The sequence below is a fragment of the Filicampus tigris genome, chromosome 3 (assembly GCF_054856515.1).
Source record: "Filicampus tigris isolate MCC_2025a chromosome 3, RoL_Ftig_1.0, whole genome shotgun sequence".
In the NCBI taxonomy this organism is placed as follows: domain Eukaryota; kingdom Metazoa; phylum Chordata; class Actinopteri; order Syngnathiformes; family Syngnathidae; genus Filicampus; species Filicampus tigris.
This window is the reverse complement of record NC_141219.1, coordinates 28,383,570-28,395,948: the sequence shown is the minus strand read 5'-3', so window position 1 is coordinate 28,395,948 and position 12,379 is coordinate 28,383,570. Positions and strand designations below refer to the sequence as shown.

Genomic DNA, 12,379 nt, shown 5'->3' with positions numbered 1-12,379 from the left:
CAGATGAAACTCTTTCGTTCAACAGACCAGAGGCTGCCTGGATGCATCCAAAACTTAACCAGCAACAGCTGTGAACTCTTGCAAAGCATACTCCATACAACATCTCTGTTTGCAGGATATGGAAAGGTAATTAAGGTCACATTGGGGGAGAAGGAAACTCTGATTTATAGCCTCATATGTTGTGTTGAGTAAGATACCGTGGCGGAATGGGTGCCATGGGGGGCCCAGGGGTTTGTAGGGAAAATTTGGGCTTAACTGTGTTGCCATCATTCCTGGTGCTGACCCACATTTCCATCTGTACCCAGCTGGTCCTCATAACCACTCAATATTGAGCTATTAAATGGGGGCACAAATCAGTCAATAGGACTAAAAGCTCTGCTGGTGTGACAACAATATGGGCCGTTATTGTATATGTATAACATGTTTTGGTAAATGTGTTCACTCAAAGTCACTGTCAGCCACACACCCTTTCTCTAACCTAGATTTCTCTGAAATAAATAATGGTAACAAATGTTACCACTTTCCAATGTTTCTTTCAACTAACAGCCCACGACCACTTTATTGTTGGTATATCAAGAAAAATGTTCAGTTTATTTGAACAATCGTTTTGCTTGTAAATGTCTCAATAAATCAAAATTTAGGTCAACAAGGTGTATTTCTTGACAGGAACAGGAATGCGGTCTGTTGTGCTACTCCAGCATTTAATCAACGACAGGACTCAAGATTAACCATTTGTAACCTTTTAAGTGACCACTAAAAATTTTTTCGGTTCTGCATTTAACATACAGTAAGTAGTCAAATTGATACTTGTGTGCCAAATTATGTGCCAACAACATGGGTTTTTACACACCGTTTTCAAAATTTCGTTAAAACGGCGAAATAAGTGTTCTCAAGGGAAATCGAGATGATGAGATAGACTGCGCTGAATCAGCAGAGGCCACTGGAGTCTATCAATGTTGTCAACACGCGCCACATCACCATTCGTAAAGAAGACGCCATGAAGCTAAACAAAGACAGACTGGTTTAAGAAAGTTGAAGTTTCACGCGCTGATCAGATGAAAAACCTGGACAAAGTCGCCGTGTACACATCGTGCTTGTGGTAATTCTTCATGCGTTCAAAAAAAAAAAAAAAAAAAAAAAGACAGGCTCCGTGTTCAAGTCCCACGCAAAGTCAGAGAAGAGGCTTGATTACTTACTGATTCGGACGTAGCGCAGAGAAAAGTTGTTGAGCGTGTGTAGCTGAGAGCTGTGTGCGGCTCCTGTGTGCACTGAGCGAGCTGCTGGCCGGAATGTTTGACCTCCTCCACCACCACCACGGACGCCGACAACAATTTAGCAGCAGTCAGGAAGGCTCAAGATGGGTAGACATCAGGGGAATCTCCTCCGGTCCCCACCATGTGGCAGATATGGGAATTAGCAAATCCAACACCCTCCTTTAACCCCTAAATCCCCGCAACGCCACCACAGCACACAAGGCGGATTTAAAATACGTCTGTTGGCACAAACGCACACTGTATCATTATCTACAGTACACTTTATGAGCATTTTTGTGATACACGCGCATTTCTCTGCTTTTTATTTATCCGGAAAGTGAAAATGTAATTAATTCAGACGTGTTTTTTTATTTATTTAGACAGTGTCATTCAGTGTCAATCATTCATTCATTCACCCTCGTCCCTAATCACTCTACAGTACTGTATAGGGTTTAGTACACATTGTTCAAACTTAAGGCCCGGGGCCCAGATCCGGCCCGCGACATCATTTTATGTGGCAAAGGCAAATCATGTGTGTTGACGACATGTTTCTTTCAAATTGTTTTCACTTTTAACACTACATATACCCTATGAGATATTGCAAACATTTGTAACCAAAACAAACTGAAAAGAGATGAACAAACTATTTATTGGCTTCCAATTTCAAAACTAGTTATCCATCAATTTGTTGAGTATATGTGATAATATAAAGCGATCGTGCATTTTAATGGCCCTCCGAGGGACACCATAACAATTATGTGGGCAGCGACAAAAATGAGTTTAACACCCTGGTTTAGTAGATTATAGTACATGTGTGCCCGCGCGTCAACATTTTTAATCATTTCTGAGATTTGATTAGTTGAGTTGTTTTTTTTAATTGTCATTTATTGTTTGAAATTATTAATAAAGTATGTATATGTATACACACGTCTGTCTATATAGACAGATGTCTTACATAAGCTTTCATATATAAGATATCTTACATCTATTTTTTATCAAGCAGTTAGTAGCAGTGGCTCAATCCATAAGGACAGTAAAGACTGGGAAAGTCTTTATTGCACCGAGGCCCAAGACACATATTTTAAGTTGGAAAAATCTAACAGCACATCACCAAACAAAAGTGTCGCAAAAAAATGCATACACATATCAAATTTATTCTAACTGCCATCTCAATGATTGTTCTAAAAAAGTAATTTTCTGACCAATTAAGTGAAATTTTAATCATATCCCATGGCACATCTTTAGAGCTCTCACGGCACATTATAGTGTGCCCTAGCACACTGGTTGGGAATCACTGCATTAGGAGATAAGGAGGAACAAAGTGTTTCAAATTAAATGAGAAAATGTGAGCCTCTTCGGAAAGTCAAATCTCCCAACCTTTCATTCGATCTTTGTTGGATCAGGTCAAGGAGAGATGAAAGATGCTTCCTTTTGCACACAAGGAACACTGGTTCAAATGAATTCAACTCCGCTTTTCCGAACTGAACGTCATCGCATGACAGTGAGTATTGCTGAGGTAAGTCTAGAATGTGGACTTTACCTGCAAAATGTTTCCTTAATAAAGTGATAAACATCCATCCATCCATTATCCATAGCGCTTATCCTCACAAGGGTCGCGGGGAGCGCTGGAGACTATCCCAGCTGTCTTTGGGCAGTAGGCGGGGGACACCCTGAATTGGTCGCCAGCCAATCGCAGGGCACACCCAGACAAACAAACAACCACACTCACAATCACACCTAGGGGCAATTTAGAGAGTCCAATCAACTTACCATGCATCTTTTTTGAAATGTGGGAGGAAACCGGAGTTCCCGGAGAAAACCCACGCAGGCATGGGGAGAACATGAGAACTCCACACAGGGAGGCCGGAGTCGGGATCGAACCCACGACCTCTGAACTGTGAGGCGGACGTGCTAACCAGTCGACCACCAGTGTAAAACACACAGACACTAATTGTTGTTTTTGTGAAAGATCACTGATGATGTTTTTAGTTGATTTTAGAATTGCCCATTCTCTAATAAATAATGTAACGGTGTTTATAAATGTATTTCTGTTTGCATGGAACCACACCTTTCCTTTTGCTTCGAATGTACTTCTTGGCTTCATTGACAGTCCACTTGTGACAAACAAATCGTACTATTTTATTAAATGTGTGGGTTTTTTTTCAACATTTTTAAAGTCCTTAGCATGAAACTCGAGCATCTTCGTGTAGGCTGTCAACTATGTTGGTGCCCTGTTGTTTTAAATGTTGCTGCCGTAAAGAATTTTGTGAATATCCTTTCGTAAAGATTGGCCAGGAGTAATCTTTGCTAAAGGTTGCATCTAGGCACCTTTCCCAAGCATTTGTAAATTTGAATTAGATTTGATAGGAAAGGAAATTTCTTAGGTTATGTTTTTGGCATGATACGAGATTGCTTCCAGAGCTGTACCCTTGAGCAAGGTTCTGAACATTACGCTGCCTTGATGTCCTTGGAATCCATCATGTTTCTGGATTTCATCTCTTGATATAAAGATATTCAAAAAGCTAAAATACTGTAAGATAAAAGATAAAATGCTTTATTGTCACCTTAAAGGTTGCCTAAAAGCATTCATCTGTTAAAAGGAATAAAATAAACAGCAGAACAGAGAGTTTCCCTTTATTACTAACATTATATTAAACAATTACATTCAAATGAAAAATAACCATTATTAATGACTCCCCCAACAAGAACATATACCGTACTTTTCTGTCAATCCCATTTTGTTGCATGAACACTTGTCCTACTTCAGCGGCTCACACCATTCAATATTGACTGACCTGTCTGCATAGAGGCGGGTGGTGGTAGTCGTAGTGGTGAGGTCAGAGTCAGTCTGAACACAACAATGGGCCCCCTCACACCACATACTGTCAGTGATGGAGAGAACGTGAGACACAGTCACATTCTAAATGGTGTAATTCTGTAGCGTCCAATGTCACAAAGTTGAGATCACAGAGCTACAGTAAATGCCTCATTGTTTAGACCGTAACTGCACAAGTTAGGCAACAAACAAAGTGGTTAACAGTTTCTCAGCCATGGTCCGGGCTTCACGCAAGTTGTATAACAGATAAGTGACGCTGTGGATTAATGACTATTCAGACTAGAGTTGGTAAGATGAAACCTGAACTCAATGACCTTAGACCCACTTTTTTTTATTCGCTGTGCTACAGTCAAGGCCAGTCCCAGCTACTAGTTTAACTACATTTCTCAGTAACATGGTTGTAACGCCACTGTTTTCAACATCAAATAGCTTTTCAGGAGTGAAGCTACGTTTGTGATCACATAATGTGGCAGCATCCCCATAAACTGCATTTTCCTAGATAGTCCTAAACCTTAAAGTAGAAGTCAACACAAACATTTTTTTTCCAAAATATGTTCTATGCAAGCCCACTAGTTGAAACAAGGCATTCTGATAAATATTGCGTTTGTGGAATAAGTGTTAATCCATTCGTTTTTAGCCATCTCTGGGGGCGGCCATTTCGTCTTCTGTCGAGTGAAAATGACATCACAACTGCTCACAACGACCAATCACGGCTCAGATTCAGAAAACAGGTCAGCCGTGATTGGTGGTTGTGAGCAGTTGTGATGTCATTTTCAGTCGCCAGAAAACAAAATGGCCGCCCCCGGAGATGGCTAAAAACAAGTGCATTTTGCTGCGTAAGTTATATTCCACAAACGCAAAATAATTCAGAATGCCGTGTTTCAACTAGTGGGCCTGGTGGGAACATATTCTTGGAAAAAAAATGTTTGGGTTGACTTCCGCTTCAAAGGGAAAATCAACCCAAACATATTTTTTTCAAGAATATGTTCCCAGCAGGCCCACTAGTTGAAACACGGCATTCTGATTAATATTGCTTTTGTGGAATATGAGTTAAGCAGCAAAATCCACCCCTTTTTAGCCATCTCAGGGGGCGGCTATTTTGTCACTTGTTGATTGAAAATGACATCACAAACGCTCAGGGCTCAGGTAACGCCCAATCATGGCTCACCTGTTTTCTGAAGCTGAGCCGTGATTGGTCGTTACCTGAGCCCTGAGCAGTTGTGATGTGATTTTCAGTCGACAGAAGTGACAAAATGGCCGTCCCCAGAGATGACTAAAAACAGGTGGATTAACTCTTATTCCACAAACGCAATCAGAATGCCATGTTTCAACTAATGGGCTTGCATAGAACATATTCTTGAAAAAAAAACATGTTTGGGTTGACTTTAAAGGGCCAGTGTGTAAAATGCACTTGCCACATGCATGGCGCTATACCAGAGCTAGTGGGGCTATTTCCCCATCAGAAACCTGTAGCCCCCTTCAACCTCCCCAGCAACTTATTTATTTATATATTTATTACTACCAACGGCCATTCTGTTGCAATACATTTCCTGTTTCTATGTTTGTGCTGCATCTGTACCCCATGTCTGTTTGTGCGGGCAGGAAGGGGTGATACTTTCAGTTACTTTGTACATTTGCATTTTGGGCGCGTTCAGAAATCATTTCAGAGCGCGCACTGGTTCACTGAGAATGTTTTGAAAATTAGAGTGTTTCTCAAATTTGTTGGACGGTTATTCAGAGTGCACCAAAAATGGTGCTAAGCACTCGGTGCTCCGACTGGAGACGCGGTGCGCCACTGCTGGCTGCGTTTGGAAATTAATGGGAGCGGAGCGCACTCAACCTCTCCGAACATGGGCACTCTCAGAGTAGTGCAGTCAGAGTGAATCTCCGAACGCGCTTTAGGATTTTGGAAAATCCACCTAGCAGACCAGTAATTAGTGGAAATGTCTCAGTCACAGAACCTGCCTCTAAATTTGTGGCTTACTCTATCGAGCAATTTGTTGCACATTTGCCTTCCTACAGATGAGAAACTATTCAGGTTCTACTGAAAATTGAGCAAATACACTCCTGCATAGACTCCGGCATCATGGCCACAATGGATGTTGAGTGCTTATATAGCAATATTGCTCATGATGAGTTAGGACCAAGACATTTCTGGACATTCTTCAAGATACCATGCCTCAATATTTTAAAACGAATACTTGATGTCCCCTTTTATTGGGTTTGCAAGATTTTCAATTTTTCAAGCTATTTTAGTTGGTCCTAAATGCCTTGCATGTAAGACAGTTGAATTTCTCATTAATATACAATATGTAAATAACATTTGCCCTGATTGAGTAGCTGTTCTCCTTCATTTGATATGGAAAACAGCTTTCCTCTGATTGGTAGCTGCTGATGTGTATCTTGTGGCTGCCACGTCTCTTCATTGTGATGGCTCCTTTGAAATTCAGCAGGCGGTCAGTGTATTTGTGGTCAGCCACGGTGCACTCTGACGCGGCCAAAGCAGTGCGACACTCTGGTCCCCCTGGAGGAAAAATGTTTCTCCTTTTTTGGTTTTATAAAGTCCACCTGGTATGGTGATAACTGGCAACCTTGCGGCCACCCAGCAAGCAATAGGCAGACAAACCAATTTAAGGATTCAAGGACACATTTGAACATGACATGCCACGAAATACGATATCTGAGGTTCCATCTTAACCGAGTAATTCCTAAGACTTGTGAAAATAAAAACAAAACAACAACAAAAAAAGATATGATAAAAAGATAAAGGATTGTGCATGATTGCATTGTACATGATATCTACAAGGTGTTTTTACTGAGGTGAAAAGTGTTTCCGTCTCCCAACTTCGACTTGAATCAGGTGTGTTGGAAGAGTTAAACAACATAACCCTAACCCAGGCTGGATATGGGCCCTTGAGGACCGGAGTTGATGACGCCTGCACTAGACAGCGCATAAAACGATGCCTCTGAATTATGTGATAAAGCAGCAGAGAGATCAAAAGCTGGACAATGGCAGAAAAGAGGCAGGGATGTGTGCATTTTATGAATCCAATGGCCATAACTTGACTGTAACCAGTGGGCACATTGTTCGTAGCTCCTCGATTCCTGGGTCGTAAGGTCAAGGGCCTGCCAAGTTACAGCAAGATGATCATGCCTTTCTTTATGAAGTTTACGCTCTCCCTGCGCTTGTGAGTTTTCTTCGGCTTCCCTCCAGTTTGTCATGTGCAGTAGAATGTCTAAGATCAATCAAACACAATCCATTTGAGGCACAGGGAGAACATGCAAACTCCACACAGAAAGGCTGGAGCCCGGATTTGAACCCTGGACCTCTGTACTGTGGAGCTGATGTGATAAGCTGTCATTCACCGTTCGGCAATATAAACACTTGGATATTCATTTTTTTTCTAAAAATACAATCAGTACATATAAGTGTTTACACCTTCAAAGCACCTTTTGAAGCAACTTAAACTGACGACCATAACAGCACATACAAAATTAAATACAGCAACAAACTTTCACTTCACACCTTTTTGGGAAATTTAGGCCCCCCAAAAAAATTAATTAACTCATCTCAGACAGGCTTCACTAGGCACCCGAATTGTTTGTTACCAGGTTTGTGTAAATTACAGATTAAGATTCCACATTGAGTGCAAGTTTTGTGCTAGACATTTGAATACATTGGTCTGCCATAGTTAAGAAAAAAAATACTTTAAAAGAGGACGTCAACCCAAATAATTTTTTTCCCCCCCCAAGAATATGTTCTATGCAAGGCCACTAGTTGAAACACAGCATTCTGATAAATATTGCACTTGTGGAATAAGAGTTAACCGACCCATTTTTAGCCATCTCTGGGGGCGGCCATTTCTGTCAACTGAAAATGACATCACAACTGCTCAGGGTTTAGGTGACAACCAATCACGGCTGACCCGTTTTCTGAAGCTGAGCTGTGATTTGTTGTTACCTGAGCAGTTGTGATGTCATTTTCAGTCGACAGAAGTAACAAAATGGCCGCCCTCTGAGATTGCTAAAAAGGAGTGGATTTTGCTGCTTTAGCAATATTCCCCAAACGCAATATCAGAATGCAGCGTTTCAACTAGTGGTCCAGCTGGGAACATATTCTTGAAAAAAAAAAAAAAGTGTTTGGGTTGAATTTCTCTTTAAGTGCCATTAAAAAGGGGCATTCTTATGATAGATTGTATACCAAGTAAAAACTTATATACAGTGCATAGACAACAGGTCACTTTAATGTCATAAGGAGGAGCAGTGGTACAAGGCATTCTCATCGAGACAAAAAACTCCCAATCAAGGACTTAGTTATTTAAAAAGAAAAATAAAGGATTTAAAACGATAAAGTGCATGTGGCAGTTTATAATAATAAAAAAAAAAAAAAAGTTCAAGAAGCAGTGAGAGCAGCTGCCATGTTGCTGATGAGCGGCGACTTGAGCTGCGGAATCAAGCTGATCTTCATCAACCTGCTGCTTGAGTACTTGTTCCAGACAGCCTGCGAAGAGACGAACACTTTTCACGCTGCGCTTCTCGCCAACTTCGTTGTGCTCACCAGCCACTCACCTGGAACTTGGTTTTCCCGCCATTTACCCGCACAACATTTTTGGCCATGTGCTGCATGATGGGCTTCAGGTGGGCCTCAGTGTACGTCGAGTAGTGTTCCTGTGTGGCTGACTGACAGGAAGACAAACAAATACTTCAGGAAAATGATTCCATTACATCAAGTTAGCCCGTACACAGACTCACCCAAGGAAGTCCGTTCAGCAACAGCTGAGAAAGGCACAGAGCCGCAGCGGCAATCTCAGAAGGCCGATAATGCACCATTTCATAGTCAGTGAGAGTCAACTCCATCAGATACTTGGCCAGCGTGTGCCTTTCCATGTCCGACTGCGAGGAAACAAGCGGCCAAGTGAGACATTTATCATAATGCGGTCAGTCCATCTTAAGGAACAAGTCACTACAAATCTCACGTTAGCCACTTTTGAAGCTCTCCTGAGGAAGTGCAGCGGAAGAGGACGTCCGAGCTGAAAGTTGAGGCTCTTTAGAATCAGCTGCTCCATCTCCAAAATCTGAACCTTGGTGAAAGCTTTGTCCGTGACGTAGGCAAAGTCTCCCACCATCGGAGGATACGTCTCCTCATACTTTGAGGCAACCAGCATCGCAGTCACACCGACGAGTTGCAGCTTTCTACGGGAAACTGGTTGGATCTGAGGGGATAGCAGGGTGGTCCGTCTGGTTTTTGCGGAAGAAAAGTCCATAAAACCAATCAAAAGTGAAACAGCTCCTACCTGGAGAAACCGGTCGAGGACTGCAACAGAGAGATACAAGGTCTCCTGCAGCAGCTGGAACCTGGAATGAACCTGGACCATCCAGTCGATGAGAAGCGCTCGCATGCGGTCAGTGATTTCATAGCCCTGCATGTAGTTAGCACGTACAGGCTGCTCTACCTATGCCAAAGAGCAATGAGACAGTACGTCATGTATTCCATTGTGCAACAAGGTAGGCTGAGTGAGAAAAGATGACCTCCAGGTGGTGCAGATATTTGTAGATGTCCTTCACATATTCAGAGCACAGCTGGGGCATGTCAGCATCGTGCTCATCTACATCCTTGACTGGGAGCAGTGTGTTGGAGAAAGCCTGGCAGAGTTCCACCTCCTCTTCCTCCTTCATGGACACATCAGCTGATGCCTCTGAAACTAGAGGTGGAACTTCGGCTTGAACCTGAACTGACCCCACCGCTTTAGCTTTCTGAGCTCCATGTGCTTTGCCTTGTCCCCTTTCCTGGAGACAAAGGTTTGGAGTGAAGCAGCAGTGAGATGCAAGTGAGGGAAAGGGCAAAATAAGATTTATAAAAACAAAAAACAAACAAAAAAAGACTGCATCGGACAGTTAGTTGAATCAATTTCATAGTGGCACTCACATGTGTAGTACCTTCTTTACCGTATTAAAGGCTGTTGATCAGTACTACTACACAGTGGGCCAGTTGTGGTACTAATAAAAGGTTATCTGACCTTTACGTTTCTTAATGACACCATGTACATGGTACATTTGTGTTTACACACCAAATGCATATTTTATTTTTGTGGCTTTTTGACCGATGCTAGAGTGACTGCAACTACTGCAGACAATTTTTTTATTTGGCCTAAAAAGGTGGACCTGATTTCCCATCAAATTAAAGTTGCAGGGCAACTTCAAAACATACAGGACAAGCTTAGCTATATTATTACAGACTAATTTGCATTTTTAACAGAGACATTCACATAATTGTATATAGAATAAATGCATACATTTAATGTAGAAACGCAAAGCTCAAACCGTGCACAAAGTTCTTAGTAAACGTTTGTGCGTTGTTTCTAAAACGCCAGAAGGAGAGAAGAATGGAAATGGGAGAACTGTTTACTACAGTGAGTAAGTGTTCAATTGTCAATTGTCATAGTTTTGAAAAACGTGTTATTGTAACTCAGTAATTGTTTTGCTTCTGAAGCCATAATGTAAAACTCCTGTCACGTTCTTAAATCAGAAGCGCTAGAGCAGACCAAAGGTGCATGGCCCTTTGGCCTAGTAACTTTACCTTTGTGACGACTCCTGACGCGGATACGTTGGTTCGCTCGACAAGAGGAGCTCGCCTCGTTACAACTGCTGACGGTTTACCCATCTTTGGGAGGTTATCAGTCATTGGAAGCTGCTGAAATAAAATTTAAAATGCGTTCAATTTAAACTGACAAGTACAACAACCACAGCTAATAGCATTCGCTTAGCTTAAGAGAGCTTTTACTATTTTGTTTTTCTTACCGCATTTCGGACTTCCATGGACGACATGGCTGCAAACTGTGGAGTACAAACCCTAAATTTAATAGGGCAAGTAAAAAAAATAAGATAAACGTGATTTAAAAAACACAAATGTCGATGCTCGTTGAAAACGTCTGTTACCGGAATTGTATGCAGGTTTTAAATGTAGCTCCGTCACATTTGATTGGATATACGACATTGTACGACACTTTTGATTGGTTGAAAATATGGAGTTAAAGGTTAACTAATGCTGCATTCGAGGAACTTGGGCAGTTGGACATTCCGACTTCCAACTAGGAAAAGCGTACTAGAACGCCTCTTTGAACTGGGAGGTCCGAGTCACGAAATCGGAAGTCACAGCACTGACTGCGTATATATATATCCATTCATCCATTATCGATACTGCTTATCCTCACAAGAGTCGCGGGTCGTGCTGGAGCCGATCCCAGCTGTCTTCGGGCAGTAGGCAGGGGACGTGTGCGTGTAGCGCTCGAACTCGGACAATCCGAGTGGAATAATTACGATTTTCCACCTTCCCCGAATGCAGCATACATATCCATGACCACAACCCGAGCTGTGACTGCACGGCTAACCTAGGTGCATACACGGGGCCATTTTAGGAGGGACAACAACGTTCCCATCAAAAGCAACGCATCGACATTTACATTAAGATTAATGCATTGGATTTATATCGCGCATAGTCCAAACTTCACTTTCAAAACTATCAACACAAAACATTGGCGTGTAGTGTGTGGGGGGCACGCGTGTGTGTGTGTGTGTGTGTGTGTCGGGTGGGGGGGGGGGGGGGGGGGGGCGTTCATTTAAAACGTGAAATGTTTTCAGTTAGTTCCCTCGTAAGATGTTGTGCCTTTGCCCGCTTTGAGTCATCGTAGGAACGGATCCCCAAAGGGGCGTGTCGCATGTTCACGTCTACTGTCTCCCCACGGGACCTTTAATTCCTTACATCCATAATCCATTCCCTAAAGCCTAAAGCCCGTATCTCACTGAGCTGCGAAGGTTTGCGAGTGTGCGTACATAACGAATGTTGTTTCTGTGTCAGGATTAGTTAGGTCTTGCAAATAGTTGCAAAGACGTTTGCCAGACATTCTCAGTTTTAATGGTCGCAAACAGTTTTTCTTTCTTCAAAATTTGAACATGGTCAAAAACAGGGGCGTTACGGGGGGGAGGGGGGGGGCAGTACACACCCACGGACACGCTCTACCCACCCAAAGAAAACTGAATGTAGTTCTGATGGCAGAAACCCAAACAAAAAACATTGTCACCTGCATGTCCACACTGTTCAGTTATGGATGTCTTCTAAGTCAAATAAAATCAAATCACTTTTATTTTTATTTTATTTGTTTAGCCCAAATTCAATGAAGGCGGCACGGTGGTCGACTGGTTAGCACGTCCGCCTCACAGTTCAGAGGTCGTGGGTTCGATCCCGGCTCCGGCCTCCCTGTGTGGAGTTTGCATGTTCTCCCCGTGCCTGCGT

General features: G+C 42.4%; 2 protein-coding genes across 4 annotated transcripts in view; both read right to left on the bottom strand.

Annotated features, from left to right (window-relative positions):
* LOC147150527 (CD82 antigen-like) overlaps window positions 1-1,395 on the bottom strand; it is a 35,503-nt gene extending 34,108 nt beyond the window's left edge. The window contains exon 1 of the mRNA XM_086026204.1: window positions 1,197-1,395. The gene's annotated coding sequence lies outside the window, so the exon portion shown is untranslated. The remainder of the gene's footprint in view (window positions 1-1,196) is intronic.
* A 6,920-nt stretch (window positions 1,396-8,315) lies between these two features.
* On the bottom strand, window positions 8,316-11,056 carry ccnb2 (cyclin B2). Of its 3 annotated transcripts, none has more exons than XR_015086276.1 (8): window positions 10,888-11,056; window positions 10,667-10,780; window positions 9,619-9,876; window positions 9,384-9,542; window positions 9,066-9,302; window positions 8,842-8,982; window positions 8,659-8,791; window positions 8,316-8,590 (listed from the first exon to the last, which is right to left on the bottom strand). XR_015086276.1 is itself a non-coding variant. In XM_086026578.1 (8 exons), the coding sequence occupies exons 1-8, from the start codon at window positions 10,912-10,914 to the stop codon at window positions 8,483-8,485; spliced, it is 1,155 nt and encodes a 384-aa protein (XP_085882704.1). In that variant the 5' UTR covers window positions 10,915-11,056; the 3' UTR covers window positions 8,316-8,482. The 3 variants fall into 3 exon arrangements, 2 of the variants coding, with proteins under 2 accessions (XP_085882704.1, XP_085882706.1); XM_086026578.1 differs by having other exon boundaries at window positions 8,659-8,769; XM_086026580.1 differs by having other exon boundaries at window positions 8,659-8,769; window positions 10,667-10,777; window positions 10,888-11,052.
* Between the last annotated feature and the right edge of the window lie 1,323 nt (window positions 11,057-12,379).